At 52.0% G+C, this 23073-nt stretch overlaps 2 protein-coding genes across 3 annotated transcripts; both read left to right on the top strand.

The window, feature by feature from the left end:
- Positions 1 to 178: 178 nt before the first annotated feature.
- Positions 179 to 8578, top strand: GID4 (GID complex subunit 4 homolog). The gene is made up of 6 exons (XM_064461463.1): positions 179 to 530; positions 3090 to 3149; positions 4122 to 4229; positions 4982 to 5083; positions 6153 to 6283; positions 7419 to 8578. The coding sequence occupies exons 1-6, from the start codon at positions 318 to 320 to the stop codon at positions 7480 to 7482; spliced, it is 678 nt and encodes a 225-aa protein (XP_064317533.1). The 5' UTR covers positions 179 to 317; the 3' UTR covers positions 7483 to 8578.
- A 2041-nt stretch (positions 8579 to 10619) lies between these two features.
- Positions 10620 to 20616, top strand: DRG2 (developmentally regulated GTP binding protein 2). 2 transcript variants are annotated; one of them, XM_064461461.1, is made up of 13 exons: positions 10622 to 10770; positions 12374 to 12534; positions 12970 to 13059; positions 14221 to 14281; positions 15283 to 15373; positions 15785 to 15857; positions 16011 to 16101; positions 16293 to 16390; positions 17014 to 17090; positions 17528 to 17616; positions 18578 to 18636; positions 19063 to 19116; positions 19204 to 20616. In XM_064461461.1, exons 1-13 carry the CDS (start codon positions 10707 to 10709, stop codon positions 19288 to 19290), a joined length of 1095 nt encoding a protein of 364 aa, XP_064317531.1. In that variant the 5' UTR covers positions 10622 to 10706; the 3' UTR covers positions 19291 to 20616. The 2 variants fall into 2 exon arrangements, with proteins under 2 accessions (XP_064317532.1, XP_064317531.1); XM_064461462.1 differs by lacking the exons at positions 17528 to 17616; positions 18578 to 18636; positions 19063 to 19116; positions 19204 to 20616 and adding an exon at positions 17234 to 17457 and having other exon boundaries at positions 10620 to 10770.
- Positions 20617 to 23073: the final 2457 nt, after the last annotated feature.

Here is a 23073-nt window from a genome sequence, read left to right as displayed (position 1 = left end):
GCTGCGAACGCGTTTTGACCCTTCAGCCGTCCCGTCCTCTTTGTGGTGTGAAGAAACCACTACATTTCCCAGCAGGCCCCGCGGCAGCGCCTACCGGGAGGAAGCGCGTGCCCCGCTCCCGCGGCCAATCGGTGCCAGGAACCGCCCCTCACGCAGCGCCCGCGAGGGCCAATGGGAGGGCGCGGAGGCGCTGCCGGGAGGCCCTGAGGCAGCGGTGGCGGCGGCGGCGGCCTCGGCGTGCGGGAGCGGAGCGGAGCGGGCCGCGCCCCCGGCCCCGCCCGGCCCCGGCCACGCTGGCGCCCGGGGACCCACCCGAGATGCCGGTGAGAAGCGAGCGGTGCCGTGCGGGTGGAGCGGCGGGATCGGCCTCTTCGTCACCCTCCGGAGCGGCCGCCAGTAGCCTGGTACCGCCGCCCCCCATCAACACGGCGCAGCCCGGCGTAGCCACCTCGCTGCTTTACAGCGGCGCCAAGTTCCGCGGGCAGCAGCGCAGCAAGGGCAATGCCTACGAGGTGGAGGTCGTCATGCAGGTGAGGGCCGCGGTTCCCCCGCCTTATCCCCCCCGTTCCCTCAGGCCCTGGTTACCGCCCCCCTCCCCCATTCCCTCAGGCCCTGGTTACCGCCCCCCCCCATTCCCTCAGGCCCTGGTTACCGCCCCCCCCCCCCCCATTCCCTCAGGCCCTGGTTACCGCCCCCCCCCCCCCATTCCCTCAGGCCCTGGTTACCGCCCCCCCCCCATTCCCTCAGGCCCTGGTTACCACCCCCCTCGCCCCCCCCGTTCCCTCAGGCCCTGGTTGCTCCCCACGCCCCGGCTCGGTGCCTGCCCTCCCCCGTCCCCTCCGAGCCCAGATGTTGTGCTTCCCCCCACCCCTCAATTCCTACCCTTGAGCCCCAGCGAGGCCTGTGACCGAGAAGGGGGAGGTCCCTTTCCCTCAGTCCCAGCATCCCTGTTCCTCTCTGTCCTGGTGGGGTGTGACCGGGGTGGCGGAGGCCTCAGGGGAACCCTTCCTCTCAGGCCCCGAAAGGGCCACGGTCCTCCCTGCCCCTGTTTCCTTCGTGATTTCCCTGGTTCCATCAAGCCCGGTAACGGCTGTGAGTCCTCAGCTGCTGGAGGGATCTCTGTGTGCTTTCCCTTCCTTCCAGGATTGGGGAAAAGACCCTGTCCTCTTCCCCTCAGGCCCCAGGAGAGAATTCTTTTCTTCAGGGCCACCTCCTTTTTCCCTTCCTGTCAAACCCTGAGGAGGACCTGCGGTGCTCAAGCCTCCCCCCAACCCCTCTTTGCCCCCTTCCCCTTGGGCCTGGCAAGGTTCATAACCTGGCACCCCTTCCCCATTCCCTTCTGGCTCTGGAGTGGCCAGGCACCTCCGTGCCACAGGGTGGAAGAGTTAGAGCCTGGCTTAGAGTGGGTGGTGTCCTGGGAAGTCCCTACCAGCAGGACAGCCTGTATTTCAGGCTTGGCTGGAGATCAGCAGGGATCCAGGTCCTGGTCCCTGGTTGGCAGAGCATGGCATGGTTGGAGCTGGGACCCAGGGTTCCCCCGTCCCTGGAGTGTTGGAGGCTCCCCTGGGCTGAGCAGGGAGCCTGGGGCGAAGCATGATGGTTTGTCAGTGTCAGGAATGCAGCCAGACAGCTGTAGTGCCCAGCTGTGCTGGGGAATCGCTACGCTGGCTGGCTTGTGCGGCTTTCCCATTCCTCCCTGCAGTCATTGTCACCCTGCGTGCTTTATTTTTAGTCCTAGGCATTGGCACGATCGCTTTGGGCAGAGCTGGTGAGGTGTGGAGTCATTAGTACGCAGGCAAGCCAGACATCTGATACACGCTTTCCTATAGAGCACCCTGCGAGTCACAGCTTTGTTCCCCGTTTGGTGGCATGGGATCTGGGGGCTGTGACTGAGCTTGTAGGAAGTGCAGTGATGAAGCTTGACGTGTGTGCTGACGTTGTGGAGTAGTGTCAGAGCCCCAGGGTCAGCAGATGGGGTGGTGTTTGAACAGGACCGTCTGTTTTCACATACGGTCCTCCGCTTGTCAACAGCACAAGCGTACCTGGTGCGGTTTGCCGTGGTGGGGACATCCTATGGCTGATCGGCCTCACTGCATGCTGCCTTCTCGCAGGGGGCTGGCTGTGCCTTTGTGCTAAAAATGCTGCTGTTCTGTTCTGCATGTGTCAGCTGAGAAGAGGTGGCTGCCTGCTCTCCCTGTGCTGAGTGCAGAGAAATGTCACTTTGATCACAGGTGGGGAAGATCCATCCTATCACAGTTGATGTTTGCACTTCCCCAAATAACTTGCTTCTTGCTTTGAAAACTGATCTGGAGATGTCAGAGGGAAAAGCTTAGAAAATCCCCTGGTTTTAAAGGTGCTTGGAACAGATGCAGCCCCCTGCCTAGCTTCTGCACAGCAGAAGCAGCGAGATGCAGCCCCGTAACTCAAAAGAAGGGTGGCATAAAAGCATTAGATCTGGGAGAAAGGCCTCTTTCAAAACACACGAGGCATCGTCTGGCTTCTGAGCAGGCTTTGGCGTGGGGCTGTGCGGGTGCTAGGCAGAGTACGCGTAGCATGTTAGGCGTCGGTCAGGCCTGTTAAATAAGCAGATGGCGAAGCTCAGGGCCATGCTGTCTTCCTCTAGCATGAATTATCTCCAGTAAATAGATGCTTTTACTCTTCCCTCACCTGAATGCTAGTTTGTGACTGGGAAATGTGGGGGCTGGGAGTGTGGGTGATTCTGCCAGTGGCTCTCACTTGGAGAAAATTGTGAGTCTGCTTCCTTCTGGGTGGAGGGGGGTGTGTGTGTTGCTTCCTGTTAGAGATCTCTGGACAGAGGGTGTTGCCTGAGTGTGATGGAGCTGGAAGCAGGGGGCTGTTGTCAGGCCTGGGACTTGGGAGCCGTCAGAGGTGAGCCAGGCACCTGTAAATGATCTTTCCGAGTGGTTCCCAGCCATGGGGAAAGGCTGCCAGTGTGAGTGTTGGGCAGTAAGCTGGACAGTCTGCACCAGTTGAAGCTGACATTAGCCTTGGAGGTGTTAGAAACTGCTTTGGATTAATTGAGTGCCTTCATGCCTATGCTTATGGTTGGACTTTGCACTCTCTTCTAGCATGTGGATATGGAAAACTCCTATCTCTGTGGATACTTGAAGATTAAAGGCCTTACAGAGGTGAGTGTTAACTGCAAAGCAACAAGAAAAGGTGCTGTGTAAAGGGTTTTCTTTTTCCTGATGGGGTGGAAGAAGATGCCATGAGAAATAGGAAGTGGAACAGATGGTAAATTTGACCACTACGGAGTTTAATAGCTTCAGTCTGTTGTTGTTGGCATTTTGAACAAGTACGATGGGCCTCAATGGGAGTCCTGAACAAGGGAAGCTTATCTGGCATCCCTTAAGGTCTGAGCAGAACCAAATCTGACTCTGCGGTTAGCTTTAGGCGCTCTGCCAGTGGTGGCGTATTGCTGAAAGAAAATAAATCAGGACCCAAACAGTCAGGTCTTTACATGCTTCATTCCCTGTCTGTCCTCTAAGATCTGCTCGTGGTGTCGGACAGTTGGTGAGAGCTGTCTCCCAGGGGTGGTTCTCTCAGCTGCAGCGCACCGCATGTCTGTCATGACACGGGAGCGCTTGGAGAAGCTCGCTCACCCCAGCTGAGCCTGCTGTTCCTTGCCTGCGTTCTCCTAATCCAGTGCCAGTGCGAAGCTGAGGAGGAGCACCTTCTCTCCTGGTGGGGTGGCTTCATCCAGCCCTTGGGGCTCTGTAGCAGTCACACAGCAACCGCTGGGTATCCGCTGGGGAGGGATGCGGGCTGTAAGTCGTCACTTATGGTCATCCAGCTGGGAGCTTCCCCGATGTCCAGCCTCGACATGGCTCCTTCTAATTTATGAAGTGAATAGAGAGGCAGAGATAGGCTGGAATAAGGGAGTGGAGGCTGTGCATGTGTACGAGTCAGACTTTAGGAGGCATGGGGGAGGACGAGTCAGGGTGCCGCTTGGTGGGACTGGAGCACCGGCCTCAGATTGCCCAGAGCTCTTGCTGTGAGATGCTGCTTTTTGCTGAGCATGTGCACATCTGTCTGCGTTTGAGCTTCTGTCTCTAGGTGACAAGTCTTCTGACCTCTTGTTCGTCTTTCTCCTCTCCTAGGAGTACCCAACCCTCACCACTTTCTTTGAAGGGGAAATAATCAGTAAAAAACACCCTTTCTTAACGCGCAAGTGGGATGCCGATGAAGATGTGGATCGTAAACACTGGGTAAATAAATCAGGGGGCCAGATGCAGTCCTGGCTGAGCAGCTGTTTTGTAGGTGAGGTGCAGCATGTGTCCATGCAAGACCTGTCAGAAAGACCTGGAAACCTCTCCTTTTTGGGTGTCTCCCTCCTTCTCTCATTGCAATCTTTGCAACTAGAGATCCCTTCAGCAGGCTGATGGCTGTGATCCATGAGAAGGGCGTCTTTGCTTTCCACTTGCTGGCCCTGGGGTTGGAAGGGAGCAGGAGCAATTCCTGTCTCTTGACCCCCTAGAGCACACTCCTTATTTTGAAGACTTGTTGCAAAATGGAGTGGAGAAGGGGAGAGGTGCCTCTCCAGCACAGGTGGGGCGGTTGGTACCTGCGTCTCAGCCACCTCAGCCCTCTGCTTGGGTCAGGGTGTGTCTGCCACTGTGCCCTGGCTCAGTGCCACAGCAGCCAGCTGATTGCCTTCCCGCCTTGACCTTTGCTGTTGTTTGCCAGACTTTGATGTTTATTATGTTTCTGTCAAAATACCTTCCTCTGGAAGTGTAGTAGCTTCTCCGGCCAGGCTGGATATGGCTGTGGATGTCTGGCAGTCCTCTGTGTTCCCTTGTGCTAGTCCTGGGGTGTGCGTTTAGTGCTGCTCCAGGGAAAGACTAGCCCCTTCGGTGACAAGGTCCTGTTCCACAACAGTTCTTCCCTCCTAAATAGCAGCTGGCACTAGTGAGTTCTACTCCTGAAATAAACATCCTGGGTTTTTTCTTTTTTGTTTCAGGGGAAGTTCCAGGCTTTTTACCAGTATGCAAAATCATTTAACTCTGATGACTTTGATTATGAGGATCTGAAAAATGGGGACTATGTCTTCATGAGATGGAAGGTAAAGTCTGCACATCTCCTTCTCTGATGAGCTGCTTACAAGTGACTGATAGAAGCTGGTGGTGCCTGAAAGCTTTTTCAGCTACGCTGGTTTAATAAAAGATCTGACCCTACCAACCTCATAACCCACCATACTTGCAAATTCCAGTGTGACTCCTGTCTAGCCAGCTAATTGCATCCTTAAGGGCTGCAGTCACAGCTAAAAACACAACAGGAAAATCTTGCTTGGTGGTGCTCCGGAGGATGAGAGAATTGGTGTCTTCGGTCCCTGTGCAGGGCCTGTGTGTTTCATGCAGACTGGCCAGTCTGCACCTCTCTGCTCTTCAGCTGCATCGGTTCCTCCCTCTTTACACAAGCTTTGTGCAGCTGTGGTGGGAGGAAATCACAGAATCAAGGTTTGGGTTGGAAGGGACCTTTAAAGATTATCTAGTGCATGCGCCCTCCCCTGGTATGGGCAGGGACATCTGCTTGCTCAAAGCCCCATCTAGCCTAGCCTTGAGCACTTCCAGGGATGGGGCATCCACAACTTCTCAGGGCAGCCTGTGCCAGTGTCTCACCACCCTCATACTAAAGAATTTTTTGCTTATATTTAATCTAAAGCTACCCTCTTTTAGTTTAAAACCATCACCCCATCTCTTATCACTACAGGCCCTGGTAAAAAGTCTCTCTCCATCTTCCTTGTAAGTACTTCCTTCCCCCTGTAAGTACTGAAAAGCTGCAATAAGGTGTCCTCAGAGCCTTCTCTTCATCATCAGGCAGCTCCAATTCCTGATTTTTTGCAATTGGCTTCTGGTTTGCAGTGGGCAGGTGTTGAATTGAAACTGATCTCGTACACTCTTAAAACTGGTTCTGTTCTCAGTCATCTGCTTCCTTGTAAGATGCCTGCAGTGGTAGGTGGTGAAAGAACACAGTGGGCTCTGTGGTCTGGGCTGCTGCAAGTGCAGGGAATGCTCAGCCAGGAATGCCTTCATGTGAATGGGCACCAGCATTCAGTTTGGGAGGGCAGATTGAGGTGTGGGGCGTTAGTATTTGACTGACATTTTAAAATATGGTCTGCGTTTTCTGTGCAGGAGCAGTTCCTAGTCCCAGATCACACTATCAAAGACATCAGCGGTGCTTCCTTTGCTGGTTTCTATTACATCTGTTTCCAGAAGTCAGCAGCATCTATAGAGGGCTATTACTACCATAGGAGTTCAGAATGGTAAGGAAGCTTCTTTCCTCCTGCAGGCTGAAGGGTGGCTCCTCAAACCAAACAGTGACTCCTCTTCTGCTTGTCTGCAGCCTTGGGAGTGTCCAGGCGGTGCTTCTCTGGGCTGGGAAGGAGGCTCAGCCTGACAGTTGGACCTCAGGGCAGAAGGGAGGCCGTGCGTGCTGTTCTTGGCCAGAGCAGCCCATTCGTGTGGTATAAAGTGCTGCCCTTTTTGCATGGCTGGGGATAATCGGGCTTGTAACATGGCACAGGGGAGATATGAGGTCTGGAGCTGTGCTGTGGCCCTGGTCTCCAGCCCAAATGCTCACAGGGCTCTTGCTCCTGCCCTTCCATGGGGACAGGCACGCGTAAGGCAGCCTGGCCTCGTGTGCAGGGCTGTGCTCCCACAGTTTGTGCTTTGCTCAGTGATTCAAGCTTTGAGCCTTTCCGTGCCTTGGCCCTTCAGAGGATGTCGGAGGGGCCTTCAAGAAGGAGCTCAGTGCTTTCTCACATGTAACAGCTTCCTTGTACACAGAAATCTTGTTAGGCTGGTGCTTTGTAGTCCACAGACCTTGGGGTGTTGCTGCAAGATACAAGGAACAGTCAAAGTTAGTTGGTTTCTTGTTAAAGCTGTGTGACAAGTAGCTGTGGAGAGCTCTTTTTCTTCTGACAGCCTTGGGTATTTGTCACGCACAGCAAGTGAATCCATAGGGTGGCTGGAAGCTCTCAGGGGGAGGGAAGGTACCTGGGAGGCTTTCAGATGAATCCCCTTGAGCTAAGCTTTGAAAGACCTGGGTGTAATTTGCAGTTGTAACAAACACCGTTTGAACATGAAAGTTGTTGAACTTCAAAAGGTGTCCAAAAACCACAGTTAGCCCACCTTGAATGTGGCCTGGCTGTGGGTAGCTCAGAGGTACGGGAATGGAAGTGAGGAACGATGCTGAGACCTCACAGGGTTTTGGCACCCGGGGTGAGTGGGTGTTGGGTGCCTGAACACCTCTGAGGCTTGACTCTGAGACATAAAGGGGAAGAGGAGAGCCAGCCACCAGGATGTCTGCTCTGGGACCTGCCAAGCAGGAGCCATTAGTGCTAGGGGGGTTGTGTTGCTCTGTGTCATCCTCTTGTCTGTCTTCTCCCTCTCTCCCAGGTATCAGTCATTGAATTTAACTCACGTTCCTGAGCACAGCGCTCCTATCTACGAATTCCGATGACAGCTGTCCAGAACTGATACTGCACAGAAGCAAACCGGGCAGGAGAGCATGGCCTGCCAGGAGAACTGTGTCCCTGTCGGAGCACGGGAATGCACGCTTCTCTCCTGCCCCTCGGACTTGCGAGAGAGAGCCTGAATGTTAATCCACCCAGCCCAAGGAGTGTGGCTGCTGGAGCTTGATTCTCCCTCCTGTTGAGTGGCGATTTGATCTTTAATCTGGTTTTAAGCTACCTTTAAATGCACTTTCTTATTGCACAGCTAGTTTCTCTATCACTGAAATTCCTCCCGGCTCTCCTCTGGAAGCTGTTTCTCAGTAGCTGGAATCAGTGGTCTGTCCTCTGAGTAATAAGAAAATATAAGCTTGGTGCTTATATTTTCATTGTTACAGCCTGATATGGGTTGAAATCGCCAGGACTCAGGTTTGTTGCCCAGATTGCTAGCTCTGATGCTCCCAGAGCCGGGTCCCGTGTGTGAGGCTCTGCTCAGCAGAGAGCTGCTCAGCCGCAGAGTCTGTCAGGGGAGCGTTGGCTGAGACAGATGAGGCTTGAACAAGCCTTTGCTTTGCACTGGCTAACCTGGTTAGCCGGAGGAGCTGCAGATCTTTCAGGAACGCTGGCCCTGTGGAGCTGGGAGCTGTTCCGGTGTCCGGATACGCCACTGGGAATTAATTTGATGTACGGACTTCCAGGCTCTCAGTAAAGTGGATCTGAACCCTGCTTATAGGTGTATATTTGCTCTTTACTTAAGTTAAGGGTAAAAAAGGAAAAAAAAAAAAAACAAAGAAAAAAGACTTTTATTAAAAAAAAATATTTTTATGGTTCCTTTTCTGAAGGACCCTATGGCAAATGCACAAGTACTCGATTACATTTTACCGTTTTCACATTGAAAACCGGGAATGTCTGCGTTTAGTTTTTATATACGTGTATGTAATCAGCTAGCCGCTTTGGGAAAGTAATCGGAGTGCAAGTGTCGAGCAGCGTCGCAGAGACAGCTCTGCGTCTGTTCAGCATTTGGACTCGCTCTTCATGCTTCACCAACACCACTGCTTGATACCTTTTTACAAGGAAAAAAAGTAAAAAAACAAGGAGAAAAAAAAACCACCAAATCCCAGTAGCTCTCCTCTGACTTTGAAACGTTTCAAGTGATATAACTTAAGGCTCGTGTGCCAAAGTGTGTGTGTATGCGTGTGAGGTTTTTTTCTTTTTTTTTAAAAGACATTTTAAAAGTTGGCCTCAGTTGTATATTTAATGTGAAAGTCCCACCTGCAGGGCTTTTTGTGGGAGTTCAGTTTGCGTTTTTCTGGCTGTTTTAAAAACAACCCCCTTTAAAGCAGGCTCGTGTCACATGCTAACCGGGTGGGTGTTGAGAAGGGGTTTGCCGCCTGCGAGAGGAAAGCGAAGCCCCCCGCGTGCCTAGTGCCAAGGTGGTTTGGGTTTTCTTCTTTTTAACTAACTTTCTTCCTTTGGGCAGCGTGTCTGTCTGGTTTATTGCAGCATTTGAATTGCTAGTTTAAGCCTTAACGAGAAAGTATTCAGGTCTCGGTGAGCCCGTTTCCTCTATTCCAAGTCGGGATCTTGCGTAATGAGAGAAGCGGCTGGGCTGGTCTCAGGAGATGATGCGGGAAGCACCTGCCTCGTGCGTGCTCTTTGCCGCGGATGGATCCTTTTCCCCAGCACGAATGGAGAGAGACCCGCGTACAGGAGAAGTGGGGAGACCTGGCACTTCCACGGGGCAGAAGCCTGCCCGCTGTGCCAGCGGTGAAGGAGGCGTGTGCCGTTGTCTTGGCAGTTGCAGGTAGATTTGTAGAGTAGCGCAAAAGCGAGCGGGAGAGCGATTCAAGGGGAGGGCGGCTGCGAGCAGAGCAGCTGGGAAGCGGAGTCCCATTTTATTCTGCTCCTCTCGGAGAAACTCATCCCCTTTGGCTGTGGGGAGAGGGGTTTCCTCCCAGGCAGTGCTGGGAGACGTCCTGGTTTTAGAGGCGAAAGGTGCCACTGTGCTGTGACCAAGCGTTGGGGCAAAGCCTCCTCCAGGTGTTACACTGGCAGGGGGACCTGGCTCCGCCGGCTGTTTGCAGCCCTCTGGAGCTGTCTGTGTGCAATATTGGTGGCGGTGCCTGTCTCCTTGCGCTCCGCAGGGCTGTCAGTGCCAGCGTGATGCTTGGGTTTCTGACGTGGTTTAGTTGAATTAACACTGGTTGTCGGCAGAAGCTGGGTTAGGAAGGGTCCCGGGGTTGTTTAATATGTAATAACTACCCCAAAACTGCTCTTGGAAGTTTTTTCTCTGAGACTTGGTATGTTGCTTGAAGGGTGGGGAAGGAGCGTCCTGCTCTCTGCCTGTCTCCTTCCGACTGTCCTCAAGCCAATTTTGGCTGAAATCCAAAGCTGATGGGGTGATGTTGCCCCGTGGGACACATGTGGCAGGTGCAGGGCAGGTCGGGGAGCCGAGGGGTTTGTAGGAAGCTGTTGGTGTTCAGAGCTTCCCTCCTAAAGACTTTGTTTTGGTTTTCTTTGACTTGTTTGATGAACTAGAAAGATGTTACGTATGTCGCGATGTGGTGAGAGAGAACTGACCGGGGGAGGATCTGGGGTGTGGAGGTGAGAAATGGGGTATTTGGTCTTGAAAGAGGTTGCAATGTCTCTTTTGAACCGTGCTGGCTGCAGAAAGGGTGTGCTTGTGGGCAGACGGAGCAGGGGCTGAGGAGGCGTTTTGCGGAGCAATCAATGTCCAAATTAAACATGAAATGTATTTAAGGGGTCTGTGTCTGTGTCTGTTTATCGACCAAAGCATTTCTCCGTTCCGGGGGAGAGCTGTGCTTCATATTCTCCCCTCGAGGGTTTCTCCAGGAATCCCATAAGCTGCTGATCGCCTCAAATGCAGGATCCAGCCTTAATTCGAGGAGCAGGAGGGGGCAAGTCCTGGGGTGGGGGGCCTCCCTCTGAAACCCACTGGGTCCTCGGAGCTTCCCTATAAGCAGCTCCCGTTAGCCCCCTCCTTAGCCTCAGGTCCCGGGCCGCTCGCACTCCCCGCTCAGCCGACGCGTGGGCGCCCACCCGTGTGCCCCATCCCCGGGGCCGGGCGGCGGCGGCGGCGGCGGGCGGAACCCGGAGCGGCGCGGCGGATGCACAGCGCCGGACGCTTGAGGGGGACGGACAGACGGGCCGGCCGCGCTTCCGGTGTGCGGCGTGCGGGGCCTGGGGGACGGGCCGGTGCGGGCCGGGCCCCGCCATGGGCATCCTGGAGAAGATCTCCGAGATCGAGAAGGAGATCGCCCGCACGCAGAAGAACAAAGGTCCGGGCCGGCGGGGGGGCCCGGGGGCGGCAGGGGTCTGAGTTACCTGCGGGTACCGGGCGGGGCCCTGGGAGAGGTTGGGCGTGCGGGGTGCAGGGGCTGGATCGGGGCGGCTGAGGGGCTTGGGGTGCGGGGGGCTGGGGCGGGTCACGGAGCGGGGGCCGCCCCTCCTCTCTTTCCTCGCTGTTAATGCCCTGCTCGTGCGGGTGGGCAGCGCCCCGGCCCCGGCCCCGGCCCCGGCCCCGGCCCCGGCTCTCCTCAGAGCTCGGCAAACACCGCGAGCGCTCCGCTCCGCGCTGGTGCGGCCTCACCTCGAGCACAGTGTGCAGTTTTGGGCGCCACAGTACATTAAGGATATAAAGCTGCTGGGGGTTGTCCAGAGGAGGGCCGCAGAGTTGGTGAAGGGTTTAGAGGGGAAGCCATTCAGGGAGCGGCTGGAGTCCCTGGGTTTGTTCAGCCTGGAGCAGAGGAGGCCGAGGGCAGCCCTCATGGCGCTCTGCAGCTCCCTCCCAAGGGGAGGAGGAGGGGCAGGGCTGGTCTCTGCTCTCTGGTGACCAGTGATGGGACCCGAGGGAGCGGCAGGGACATGTGCCAGGGGAGGGTTAGGCTGGGCATTAGGAGAAGGTCCTTCCCCCAGAGGGTGGTGGAGCCCTGGAACAGGCTCCCCAGGGAGGCATCACGGCACCAAGTCTGGCGATACTGAAGAAGCACTTGGACAAGGCCCTCAGAGACACGGTGTGAATTTGGGGTGTCCCGTGCAGGGACAGGAGCTGGGCTCGATGGTCCTTGTGAACCCCTCCAAGCTCAAGACATTCTATGATTCCATGAAGTGCTGCTGGCGCAGGGGACCAGGGCTGTCTGCTGTGGAGTCTGCAAGCTGGTGTTTAAATGCCTTAACGTAAAGAGGGACTGGGGAGCAGAGCTTCCCTCGGGTTTTGCTGGAGCTGGTGCCCAGCACAGTGCTGCTTCTGGAGGCTTTAGGCTGTGGTAAATAACGGAAAGGAAAAATAGTAAATCCTGTAATCTCCTGGGTTTCTTGCCCTTCCCTCTTACAAAGGGAGCTTCTATGGAAAAAACTACTTTCTTTTTTTTCCTGTATCAGGTGTAGATTCAAGTGTTTTGCTAAGAATAAATCAGTAAAGTACTTCCATCATGTGAGCTCCAAGTTACAAGTCTTTTAAAACTTGACAAGAACAGAGGGAAAAAAATCTTGTGTTTCTGGAGTGCTGAATGTGACCGGGTGTGAGAAGGGGCCTTTGCCCAGGAGTGGCTGTTTCCCCATGATCTCTCCCTCCTTAACTGGCTCCCTTCACCCCTTCATTCCTGCACTAGCTCTTCCTCTGGCTCCTGCCTTTTATTTGGGGGTTTTTTGGCTGCTTCTTTACGTCGAGTCTGACTTGCTGTGGAGGTTACTAGAAGGTTTGCTCTTAAGGCCCAGTGTTTCAAAAGGTTGCAGAACAGCTGGGGGGTAGCTTGTACGTGTCGCAGTGGTTAAGACGTTGACCGAGATCCATAGTGTTTCTTCTTAGGAAGGTTCTTATTTCTACAAGTGAATTATCAGCAACTTTCTGTCAACCAGTTGTTGCGGTTTGTGTTATTCCAGCCACCGAGTACCACCTCGGCCTACTGAAGGCAAAGCTTGCAAAATACAGAGCTCAGTTGCTAGAACCCTCCAAATCCTCGGCCGCTAAAGGAGAAGGCTTCGATGTGATGAAATCTGGAGATGCCCGGGTGGCACTGATCGGTTTTCCTTCTGTGGGTAAGGTCAGTGAGTGTCTGCGTTAACCACGTGGCGTGTGTGTTTCCAGGTTTGTGGTTAGCTGTGGCTGTAAAGCAGATATCCATCTTCTCTTTGTCTTCCACCTTCTTGCCATAACTTAACAGAAAGTTATTGTACCCCAAGAGCTGAAAGAGCTAGGGTAAACGCTCCTTCACCTTGTGTGTGGTGCCCTGTGGTAACAGCCTAAAACTTGGTCTTGCCCAGCCACGGCACTGTTGAGAAAATAGGTGAGAGCGCAGGATTTACCTTCGTTCAGCAAAAGCACTGGCTGTCCCATCACCGCTTCAGTCCCTGTGCCTGGAACAGCCACAACACCCCTTCTGAAAGCTGAGGAACGCTTTGGTCTTGCTTGTTTTGCTGAGCGTTTACCGGTGCTTTCATTTGTGCATCTGTAGTGATGCTGATCTCTTGCATTTCAGTCCACGTTTTTGAGTTTAATGACCTCAACCGCCAGCGAAGCTGCGTCTTACGAGTTCACAACCCTGACGTGTATCCCAGGAGTCATAGAAGTAAGTAGGATCCCCCTCCCTTCAGCATGGCAGCGGCGATAAAAAACCCAGACATGTAAATGTGTCTGTGTCTCTAAGAAGCAGCAATACCCAGAGGTCTCTGCTGACTTCTGCTCTAAACTTTAGGAGGTTTCGAGTGCTTGCAGCATCAGATCTTCTGCACCCCACAGTGCTGATTTAGCACTTCCCTAGGCTACATAACTCTCCAGGATTGACTGCCCGAGAGGGGTTTCGTATGGTGCCGTTCGACTGACCGGAGCAATACAACAATTCTCAACTGAATTTTTTATAACCGCTATTGGCGCCATTGACCAGATGGCTGGAAACCTTGACAGATTTGTTTTTAATGAAGCTTTAAGAGAGGCAATCTGTACTGTGATCAATTTGGAAAGAAAATACAACTACTCCTGTCCTTGAGGGGTTTTATTAGTGGAGGCCTAAGCATCCATCAGTACGGCAAATGATAAAGGGCATCAAACTGAAAAGTGTCCAAGAGTAATGAGAAAATTTGGGTCAGAATTGAAAGTGGAGTTAAATAGTGAAAGTAACCATGTTGGTGTTAAAACGAACATAAATATTGTAACACATCCAAACGCAGCCTCGAGCTGCAGTCAGTCGCTACCAAGCCGTCACCGAGGGCTTTGCTGCAACAATAGCTTGAAAGCTAATGCCCCTGCAGATCTGATGAATGAAAGCCTCCCGTTATTCCCTGGTGCTGTAAGACCTGCAACACATCTGAATAGTTCTGGTCTGTCTCGGTAAGAGGTGGTGGCACTTGCTTGTTACAGCACCTTCTCCTTAAACCAAGAAAGTAAGCCTGTGTTGGGTTTTTTTTTTTTTCCTGTCCATTTCAGCAACTGAGGATAAAGCAACTCTTGCACTGTGCTGTTTTCCTGGTGCTTTGTCAAACTGCAATTACATGATGCTTTAGGAAGTCAGGACCTAATGAATGTTGTTGAACACAGCCTCGTAGGAAACACTGTGGAGGTTGCCTCGATAACACAGAGCCACCAGCTTTGTGCAAAGCTGTCCTGCTCTGTCAGGTTCATTCAGCTCTGCTCTCGGCAGGCTTTGGACTCCGGCTCATGCTTGGGGCTTTTGAGGCACCTCAGGTGCCCTGCACAAAGCTTTCAGCTTTCCACCCTTCTGTTTTCTTTTCAGTACAAAGGAGCCAATATTCAGCTGCTGGATCTGCCTGGAATCATCGAAGGAGCAGCACAAGGTTGGCTGATCTCTGTGTTCATGTAAAGTAGGGATTTGCCCTCATTACCGTAGCTGGGTGTCTCAGACGTTAGCAGGTTTCCTGGGCCAATAGTTCCCATGCTGGTTTTCCAAATTTTAGAGTCCTTGATCTTATGTGAGGCACGATTCTTATCCCTGAGCCCACGTAATGTTCTATATGTAGCAGAAAGATGCTTTTCTGGAGGTGGGAGCCAAAGCAAGCCAGTCACTTCTCACCTTCTTGCGTGAGTGTTATCTTGCTCATCTGTTTTCTGGTACAGAGGAAATCTAAAGAAAGATGCTAGAGAGGCGGAGGGGGAAATTACAGCTAAACAGTAACCTCTCTTGACTAATTTCCTGAGTTCCTGCCAGTCCTCCCATGACTCCTGATTCTGGGAAGGAGTGTTGGCTTTGTCCCTTTGCTTTGTCATTGTCCTGATTGGCTGATCATGTCAGAAGATGCCTTATGAAGCTTAGGAAAACCATGTCAGAAGATGCCTTGGGAAACTTTGGAAAACCTCCTAGTGGTCTCTTCTTGGAGGGGCACGGCCTGGTTAATAAGGTCTCCCTACTCTTTGATCAGAAAGTGCATGTAACCTCTCTGCACAGGGGCCCTGGGCCCACGTCGCTGCTCTGGGTAAGCTGCCTCTGCTGCCTGGAGCTGTTACCATTGCACATGTCTGGGGACGCTGCCCTGCTGGAAGAGTTGTCATTTCCACCCGCATGGCCGTACTCTGATAGCTTTACACACACCAGTTCATGTAACCTGTGGTGGAGGAGCAGCAGCAAAGAGCATTTGTTAGGGGTTGTGCTGAACATAAGACAGTATGGATGGACCAGAGGCGCTTGCTCAGGGCCCCCGACAGCTGACTGCAGCCAGTACAGCACTGCAGGATCTTTTTCCTTGCTTCCAAGCAGCTGTTCAGGACAGAAATCCCCTTCTGTCGCAGAGCTCATAGATGATTCCTCTCCCTGATGTGTGGCCATCTCGTCTCTCCTCAGGGAAGGGCAGAGGTCGGCAGGTGATAGCTGTGGCCAGGACAGCAGATGTCGTTATTATGATGCTGGATGCCACGAAAGGTGAAGTACAGAGGTGAGCGTGTGCTTCTGGGCTCATGGAGCTGTGGGGCGGTGGGCTAGATTCAGGGGTTCCCACACGCCCAGAAAACACGCCAACTCCCTGAAGCATTGTGTCATGTGCCTGCTGGGGAACGAGTACTTAAGCTACTGAGTGTGAGACGGAGGTTGTACTCCATTAGAAGGGTGCTAGCTAACTGGTTTGGGCTTCTCAGCTGAAGGATCATTCCCACAGGATGGCTGGTCAGAGATGTGGGTGTCAACCTAGATTTCCACCGCAGATTCTGTCCTGCATTAGCTGTGGTTTTTTAGGTTGTAGTAAAAGCTCATGGCAAGGTGGTGTCAATACAGCAGTCGAAAAGGAAAGGTGTGGGAGTCACCCAACTGTGCTCAGTCTCACAGGTACTAACGTGCAGTCTCCCTGCAGGGCCTTGCTGGAGAAAGAACTGGAATCTGTAGGGATCCGGCTGAACAAAAACAAACCAAATATCTACTTCAAGGTGATGTTTCCTGGGCTGATGCAAGCACAGCTTGTATCTGGCTGCCTAAGCAAAGCTGGGGTTGCTGTGTGCTGCCCCTTGTGTTGGACAGACTGAAGGGGGTGCTGTGGGTTTTGCAGGCTGATCTTAAGTTGCTTTATTGCCTCCCTGCAGCCGAAGAAGGGTGGAGGTATCTCCTTCAACTCAACTGTCACGTTGACTCAGTGCTCCGAAAAGTTGGTGCAGCTCATCCTCCATGAATATAGTATCCTTTCCAAAAATGGGAGACCCTTAAGCCACCAGCAGCTTGTCAGTCAAGTGGTACCTGCTGCAGGACAGCCTTGCTGTGTCTTTGATGCTGGGTTGACAACAGGCTTTCACAAGCAAGCTCAGCCCATTGGCTCACAGAGGTGTGTAGATGTGTTGGGATTTGGGCCTTGACAATGTTCACCTCAGAAATCTTCAACGCTGAGGTCCTCTTCAGAGAGGATTGTTCCCCTGATGAGTTCATTGACGTGATTGTAGGCAACAGGGTCTACATGCCGTGCCTCTACGTGAGTATCTCGGAAACAGCCTGCCTTCTGCCGCACCGAGCATCTCCATTCTTTGCCGAAGGAAACGCTGGACCTTCCTGGTTCCTAAAGCAGTAATGATTTGGGGTTTAAGAGGTGGAAAGCACAGCTCAACAGGGAGCTTTTTATAAGCTTTACATGCGCGGCTGTACTCTGTGTGTGTTCCCTGTGCCCTCTTGTGGCTGGCTGCCGTGGAGCAGCGCGAGCTGCGTGTCCTGGCGGCGTGGGGTTGGCTCCCCCGGTGCAGAGCCTTCGATTCCTGTGCCGCAGGCTCTGCGCTTGGCTTTTCGCTACTGGTCCCTTGTGCCAGAGGTCACTTAACAGCTCTGTTTGGTGACTGGGTCTATGGTGAAATCAAAGATACTGGAGAACATATTGGAAGTCATCCCAAAGGGAAAATAAAAGGCCCAAACTTAATATTTCAGCTTCTGAATTTTAACAGTTTGTTTTACTAAGGGCCTTGGCTTGTCCTCTGGCTGGCAGGATCTGACTTTCTGTTTCAGATATTGGAACTACCTTGTTATACCTCCGTGTATGTGTCTTACTTCCTTGCAACATTGCTGAATTGGCTTCCTAAAGGGTGTGCTGTTTTTCCTTTGACTTAGGTTTATAACAAGATTGACCAGATATCTATGGAGGAAGTGGATCGTCTTGCTCGGAGACCCCACAGTGTTGTAATCAGGTAGGAGCCTGTCACGCTGCCTGATGTGCTGGCCCGGATGGTGTGGTGGTTCATTTCCTACCCCTTTCTCCAGCTTCTCCCAAGAAGGGGCTTCTCCCAGGGCTGCCTGCAGCTGCTTGGATGAGAAGCAGAGCGCTGTGCAGTTTTTTCCAGGCTTCCGTCCCCTGGAGAGGCAGGCTGCTTGGCTTCTTCACACTGCAGGCCAGAGTAAGCCAGTCTAGCTTGTTTCCTTAGAAGTGCTGATATATCTGACTGGGGCTTTGCTGCTTCAAAGCTCCTTGCCCTTCTGAAAGCCCTATTTATTTCACCTTGTGTTTTTCCTTTACTTGGCCTCATTAAAGACTTTTCCCCTTGTTCCCTAGTGCTTTAATAAGACATTTCACCTTGTTCTTCTGGATCTCTAAAACACAACAGCAGTAAACACTGGTGTTTTGCAGCTGTGGCATGAAACTGAACCTGGACTACTTGCTGGAGAAGCTCTGGGAATACCTGGCACTTACCTGCATCTACACCAAGAAACGAGGACGTAAGTGACCATTAGCTGAGCAGAAGTTTTGGAAGGCACAAAGGGCTGCCACTCATCAAAGGCAGACAGGTTGCCAGCGGGGCTTGGATGCCTGGCTGTCAGCGCTCTCTTGTGTCCTGGAAATGCTGCAGTTACGCTTTTCCTAAGCAGCTTTCAGCTCTTGGGAAGTGCTTTCTGTTCCATCTGATCCAGCCATGCCTGTACCCCACCACAGCCCTCCTATTCTCTTGGTGCTAGAAGAGCTGAATTTTCATAAGACACTGCATGATGATATAAGGAAATAAAGTTTGCAAGTTCGCAGCTTTCTTCCTTATTATGCACACCCTGTGATGAGCTGTTCAGCCCATCACTACCCAGAAGAGGTCCCCTGTTCCTGCTGTGAGAGGTTTGGTGATTCGCATGCCAGGCTCCTGAGGCTCAGGAGTGCTTTTGATCCTCCTTTTGCTTTACAATTCACTTGCAGCTTCTCTCAGTGATGAAGGCACGTCTGTAACGTGTTCCTGTTTGGTTGTGAACTGCTGTGTCTCTGAACTTGGCTGGATGTGAGGAGATTATGAGATTTACTTTCTATGAGCTTGTTAAGCTATGAAATCTTGCAGATTTTACAGAAAACTGCAGAATGGTTTGGTTTTACTTGAGGAGGTGTGTTTTGACTTGGGTTTTGGCTTGGGTGGTTTTGTTTGTCTTAAGTATTTGGAATGGAGTTGAAGCAGGTGAATTGTGAGGAAGCTGTTGACTGTGTGACATGGGTAACTGTTCTTGTGGGTACTGGAGTGTCTACAGAACTGATCCGATGCTTTCACGTACCTGGATACCTGTTCTGTCTGGGAGCTGGCAAGCGTAACGGGAGGAGGGATTTGGGAGTAGTAAACACAAGGCAATGTGAGATGGTGTCAGCATGTTAGAACACACTTGATGGAAATCCAATGCTTTCCCCCCCCCCCCTCCTGCTTCTCCACAGAGAGACCAGACTTTACAGATGCCATTATTCTACGGAAAGGGGCCTCTGTGGAGCATGTGGTAATTTCTCTGCATCTTTTACATTTCCTTGTCTGTAGAAGGTAGGTTCCTCTTGGAGCCTGCCTTGATTTGTGCTTCATAAACCTTGGGACATGGCAGTGTTTAGTTGGGCTTCTCCTTTTGTTACCTTAACTAATTCCATCTGCCTCAGCTTTCTTTCCTAGCTGCTATGAAAGGTTAAAAAAAAAAATCACTTAATGCAGTCCAGTGAGAAAGCACATGGAAGCGGTGGAATGGGGCTTTATGTGGAATGGTGATTCCTGTGTGTCTGTTCTGTATTCTTTCAAGTGCTGTTAACTGGTTCCTAAAGTCACTGTTGTAGTTTCTGACACAGGCCTGAGTTGCTTCTAGTTTCTGAATATTGAGCCAGTTGTTTGCAAAGTAGCGTCACTGAAATGTCTCACATGCTGTCTGTCTGTCTTGCAGTGCCATCGAATTCACAGATCATTAGCCAGCCAGTTCAAATATGCCTTGGTGTGGGTAAGTGTTTAACAGCAAGTGAAATCCCTGTCCTCAGGTGTCTCTGGCTGGTCTTCTCCTAACCCTTCTCTCCCTTTTACTTTAAAGGGGACAAGCACAAAATACAGCCCTCAAAGAGTGGGTTTAACCCATATGATGGAGCATGAAGATGTCATTCAGATCGTAAAGAAGTAATCTTCTTTGCTGGTGCCTGGCCTTGTCTTTAATCACTAGAATTGGAACTGACCAGAAAAAAGCAAAACAAAACAAAACAAGAAAAAAAAAAAAAAAAGAAAAAGGGAGATGTGTTCTACAGCCAAGAAAGCAAGAAAGCTTCCGTGAAGCTCCTTCTCTTGGAGAAAGACAGAAAATGACGCTACTGTACTTGCAGGTGGGGATGGGGAAGATGGGGTTTCCATCTTGTGGCATTTCAGGCAAAGTAATGTCTCTTAAAAATAAAATAGGAGCCAGTTCGTCTAGGACACAGTTGCCACAGCCAGCGATGTCCTGCCCCTAGTAGGGTTTGCACGTGGATCCATGTGTTAACCTACCCGTGGCTTGCTTAACCAGTGGGAAGTTTGTGGGTTTGTGTGAACAAATCTGGCCCTGTGTTTTGGGACAGGGAAGCCAGGGCTGAGAGAACGTTGCTGATGCTTTCCTGTTTCTCAATTCACTTAATTTAAGCATTGATCTGAAACTGAAACAGAGTTCTCCCTCCCCTGCTCCTTGGAGATGTTGTCTCCGCAGCTTTTAGCCATTGGAAACATCACTCTCTGCACCTGAGACAACCCCCGGTGAATTTGTGATGGTCCCACCTCCATTAATATTAAGAAGTTGCACTCTGTGCCTCTCCTTCGCTCTGCAGTAGGGTTTGTAGGACATCCTGGTCCAACTGGTACTGAGAGAGATGAGAAATGAAACTGTTCATGAGTGATTAACCTGGCCGAACTGCAGCAGGGTACGATCAAAGAGCCATAGGCTGCAGCGAGGATTCATTTCTGGCATATCACTTGCCGAGGAGCTGTTTTGGGAGTTCGCTCCTTTGCTCTTGTCCTGCCCGTTAGTCCCCCAAGAGTATTGCTGAGGAATCGCCTCCTGTCTCAGTCATGCCCCTGAATTCCAGTAACAGCTCTTTGAGCTCGAAGTACCATCCCATGCCGTGGGTTTTACCCCAGCCCTGTTAAACATTGTTGCTTGTCTGGATATTTTTCATCAGAAATCTGGGGTTTTTCTAATCACGCTTTTTCATTGAATACTGATGCTAAACAATTCAGAGTGCCTGATAGAGAACAGCTCTTTCCTTCTGGGATCAAGAGTTGCCAATAGCTTTTATTTTCTTTCATTGAAAAAGGGTTCGGTCTGATGTGGATTTTTAACTGTGAGGACAGGTCTGATCGCAAACTTGTCTGAGCAGGGCTCCTTCCCTCTCCTTTGTGCTCCTCCCCACCCCTCACAAACTGATCGAGCAGAAATGGAAGGATTATTTTATTTGAGAAAATAAAAGTTGCTATATCATGTGAACTGTAGGTGTCTGCCTGCCGTGGGTAGATGGTTTGGTGTGATTTCTAACTCTCTTTTTTTCACCTTCGGCCACCTGAGGAATCCTCCTTGCTGTTGCAGGAGGTTGTAGGGGGGAATAGATTGTGAAGCGGCTGCAAGAGGACTCTGAGGCTGGAGGGGACTTGATGAGATGTGATGGGAGATAAATAGGTATTATACACAATACCCAAGCTAAGAAGGTGACTTTGAACTCTGTCAGTTTCTTTCCCTGTTCCTGGCTTTGTTCACAGCTGGAGTGCAGAGCGAATCCCGGCCGTGGTGGCAGCTAGCGGAGAATGAGCTCCAAATTAGCCGCATTATGCCTGAGCTGGCTGTAGAAAGCAGGCGCTTCTCTGTGTGAATCGGGTGGGATGCCGTTCCAGCACATTAACTTGCCCTTTACGTTTCCTGTGAAGGTTGCACAGGCAGAGCTGCCCGCACAAAGAGTTCTTTTGGTTTCATTTTGTCCCTGAGTTTTCTGACTTCTCATTCCAAACCCAGGAGCCCCAAGCCCCGGCACGCGACGGGGCAGCCAGGACTGCTGACTGGGCTTCGTCCTTCGGCCAGGTACTGTGTGGAACTGGGGAAATGGTCGATGCTTGCATGAGGCCGAAATGGACAGTGTTACCTGCTAAAACATATCCTTGGCTGGTTAGTGCCTACCTCTCGGTGTGTTCGGGTTTCAAATTGACTAGTCGAGCGTGCCATTGTTAAAAACCCCTCTGTCTAATTAGCCTTGCTCTTCATTTAGGAAATCGGGCGGTTTTATCCTGTTCAAAATGAATTGATACATGATTAAATTTGGAGCGGGGAATGTAGTAAAAATAGTTAAGCCAGAAGCAGCTAACTTCTTTTTTTAGTGAGGGTAGCTTTTTTGCAAGCAAGTTTATAGCTGTATTTGAAAATGCGTGCATTTAATTGCAGCGTTCGTTCTTCCAGGCGGCTTCTCTAGTTGTTCTGCGCTACCCTTAAAAGCTGCAAACATTGCAGTTCAGCGCAGGAGCAGGTTTGCCTGAAGACAGCTCTGAATCCTGAGAAAGCAAGGTCCTAAGGGCAGGGTGGAAAGCTGCAGCATTAGGATCGTACCAGAGCTTCCTGAGGTTTATGGAATTGGTCAGACCCCTTGTTAGCTCTGGGGGAGCTCTCTGGGGGAGTGGTGCTCAGAGCCTCCTTGCTGAGTGTTTTTGGAGAAGGGCTTGCTTCTGTCCAGTGAGATGGGGGAGAGCTGCAGGCACGAGCTGTGGCTTTGCCCCCCGAAGAGCAGCACGCTGCATTTTCTCTGCTGTACCAGGGAAGGCTTGGCTGGACGATGCTCGGAGGAAGCCGCTCTCCGCAGCCTGGCTGGCAGTCTGCTCTTCTGCGCCGCGGCCCCCTGCCATTCCTCTGCTCTTTCAGCCGTCTCCGGTTCCGTTAGTGCCGTACCCCGATCCCAGCGGGCTGCGCTGATCCTGCCCTGCCCCTGGGCCCGCGCTGCTCGCGGTGTGTGGCCGTGCATCGCTGCTGAGCGGCGCTCCAGGTGTGAAGTGGGGCGGATCGGCTTCGATACAGTCCATCAGCCACCCTCCATCTAGTCCTGGAAACAGCGACGGCCCGAGGCGTGCTCTGTTTAAAATGCCTGTTCCAGGCAATCAAGCAGGTTTGATTGGCTGAACACTCCTTTTATAATTTAATTTAGTCAGGAATCGTTTGCAAGGTAATAAAAAGAGACTCTGACTCCAAATACATTCATTTAATTCAATGAGAGACAGTTACTGCGGCGGGCTCGCCTCAGCCAGCTTCCCTCACCCCATCACGCTGACATCTTAAAGTGCTGCTCAGGGCTGTATATAAGAGTCACGATCTGCAGTGACAGCTTAATTGTTTCAAACGCTGACAAGGGTCACCCCGACCAGCCATCGCGCATTGTGTGGGGCTGGCTCGGGAGGCTGCGGAGAGGAGGATTTATGGCTGGCAAATAGTTCTGAATTCCTCTGGTTGCGCCTGCTAAATGATGAACCTGCCCCTTGGGGATTGGGGCTATTGATTGTAATTTGCAGTTAAGCCCTCGCTTTCTGAGGAATCAGCATAATAAATACCCACTGCATTACGGCAGGGACGTGTCTGCACGGAGGAGGAGGAGGAAGGGGAGGTTTTCCCGGCTCGGGCGGTGCAGCGCATGCAGCAGGATGCTCTCGCTGCCCCTGGGTTTGGGAGAGCCGCGGCCTCCATCGCTGCAGGGAAACTGTCCCCAGTGTGTGAGATGCAGGAACCCAGTGCTGGAGCGGGGAGGATGAAGCTTTTCAGAGGCTCTTTGCCCTGCTAATCTCAGATGCTTTGTGAAGGCAGGTGGAAATGCCCTCATCTGTAGGAGAGGGCGGTCCGGTGTTGTCAGGATGATGCCATGGACAAGATTCCCTCTCTGTGCCCAGCCTTTGATCCCTACTTTGGAGAGGAGTTGGG

Source organism: Phalacrocorax carbo, chromosome 10, assembly GCF_963921805.1.
Source record: "Phalacrocorax carbo chromosome 10, bPhaCar2.1, whole genome shotgun sequence".
Taxonomy (NCBI): domain Eukaryota; kingdom Metazoa; phylum Chordata; class Aves; order Suliformes; family Phalacrocoracidae; genus Phalacrocorax; species Phalacrocorax carbo.
Note: the sequence above shows the minus strand (reverse complement) of the source record. Positions and strands in the feature narration are given on the sequence as shown.

Excerpts from the sequence above, each read along its gene's own strand:
- DRG2 (XM_064461461.1), top strand. The coding sequence starts at position 10,707 with ATGGGCATCCTGGAGAAGATCTCCGAGATCGAGAAGGAGATCGCCCGC. Across the intron at positions 10,771-12,373 it reads CCGCACGCAGAAGAACAAAG|CCACCGAGTACCACCTCGGC; the intron begins GTCCGGGCCGGC and ends GTGTTATTCCAG. Across the intron at positions 13,060-14,220 it reads GTATCCCAGGAGTCATAGAA|TACAAAGGAGCCAATATTCA; the intron begins GTAAGTAGGATC and ends TTTTCTTTTCAG.
- GID4 (XM_064461463.1), top strand. The coding sequence starts at position 318 with ATGCCGGTGAGAAGCGAGCGGTGCCGTGCGGGTGGAGCGGCGGGATCG. Across the intron at positions 4,230-4,981 it reads ATGTGGATCGTAAACACTGG|GGGAAGTTCCAGGCTTTTTA; the intron begins GTAAATAAATCA and ends TTTTTGTTTCAG. Across the intron at positions 6,284-7,418 it reads TACCATAGGAGTTCAGAATG|GTATCAGTCATTGAATTTAA; the intron begins GTAAGGAAGCTT and ends CCTCTCTCCCAG.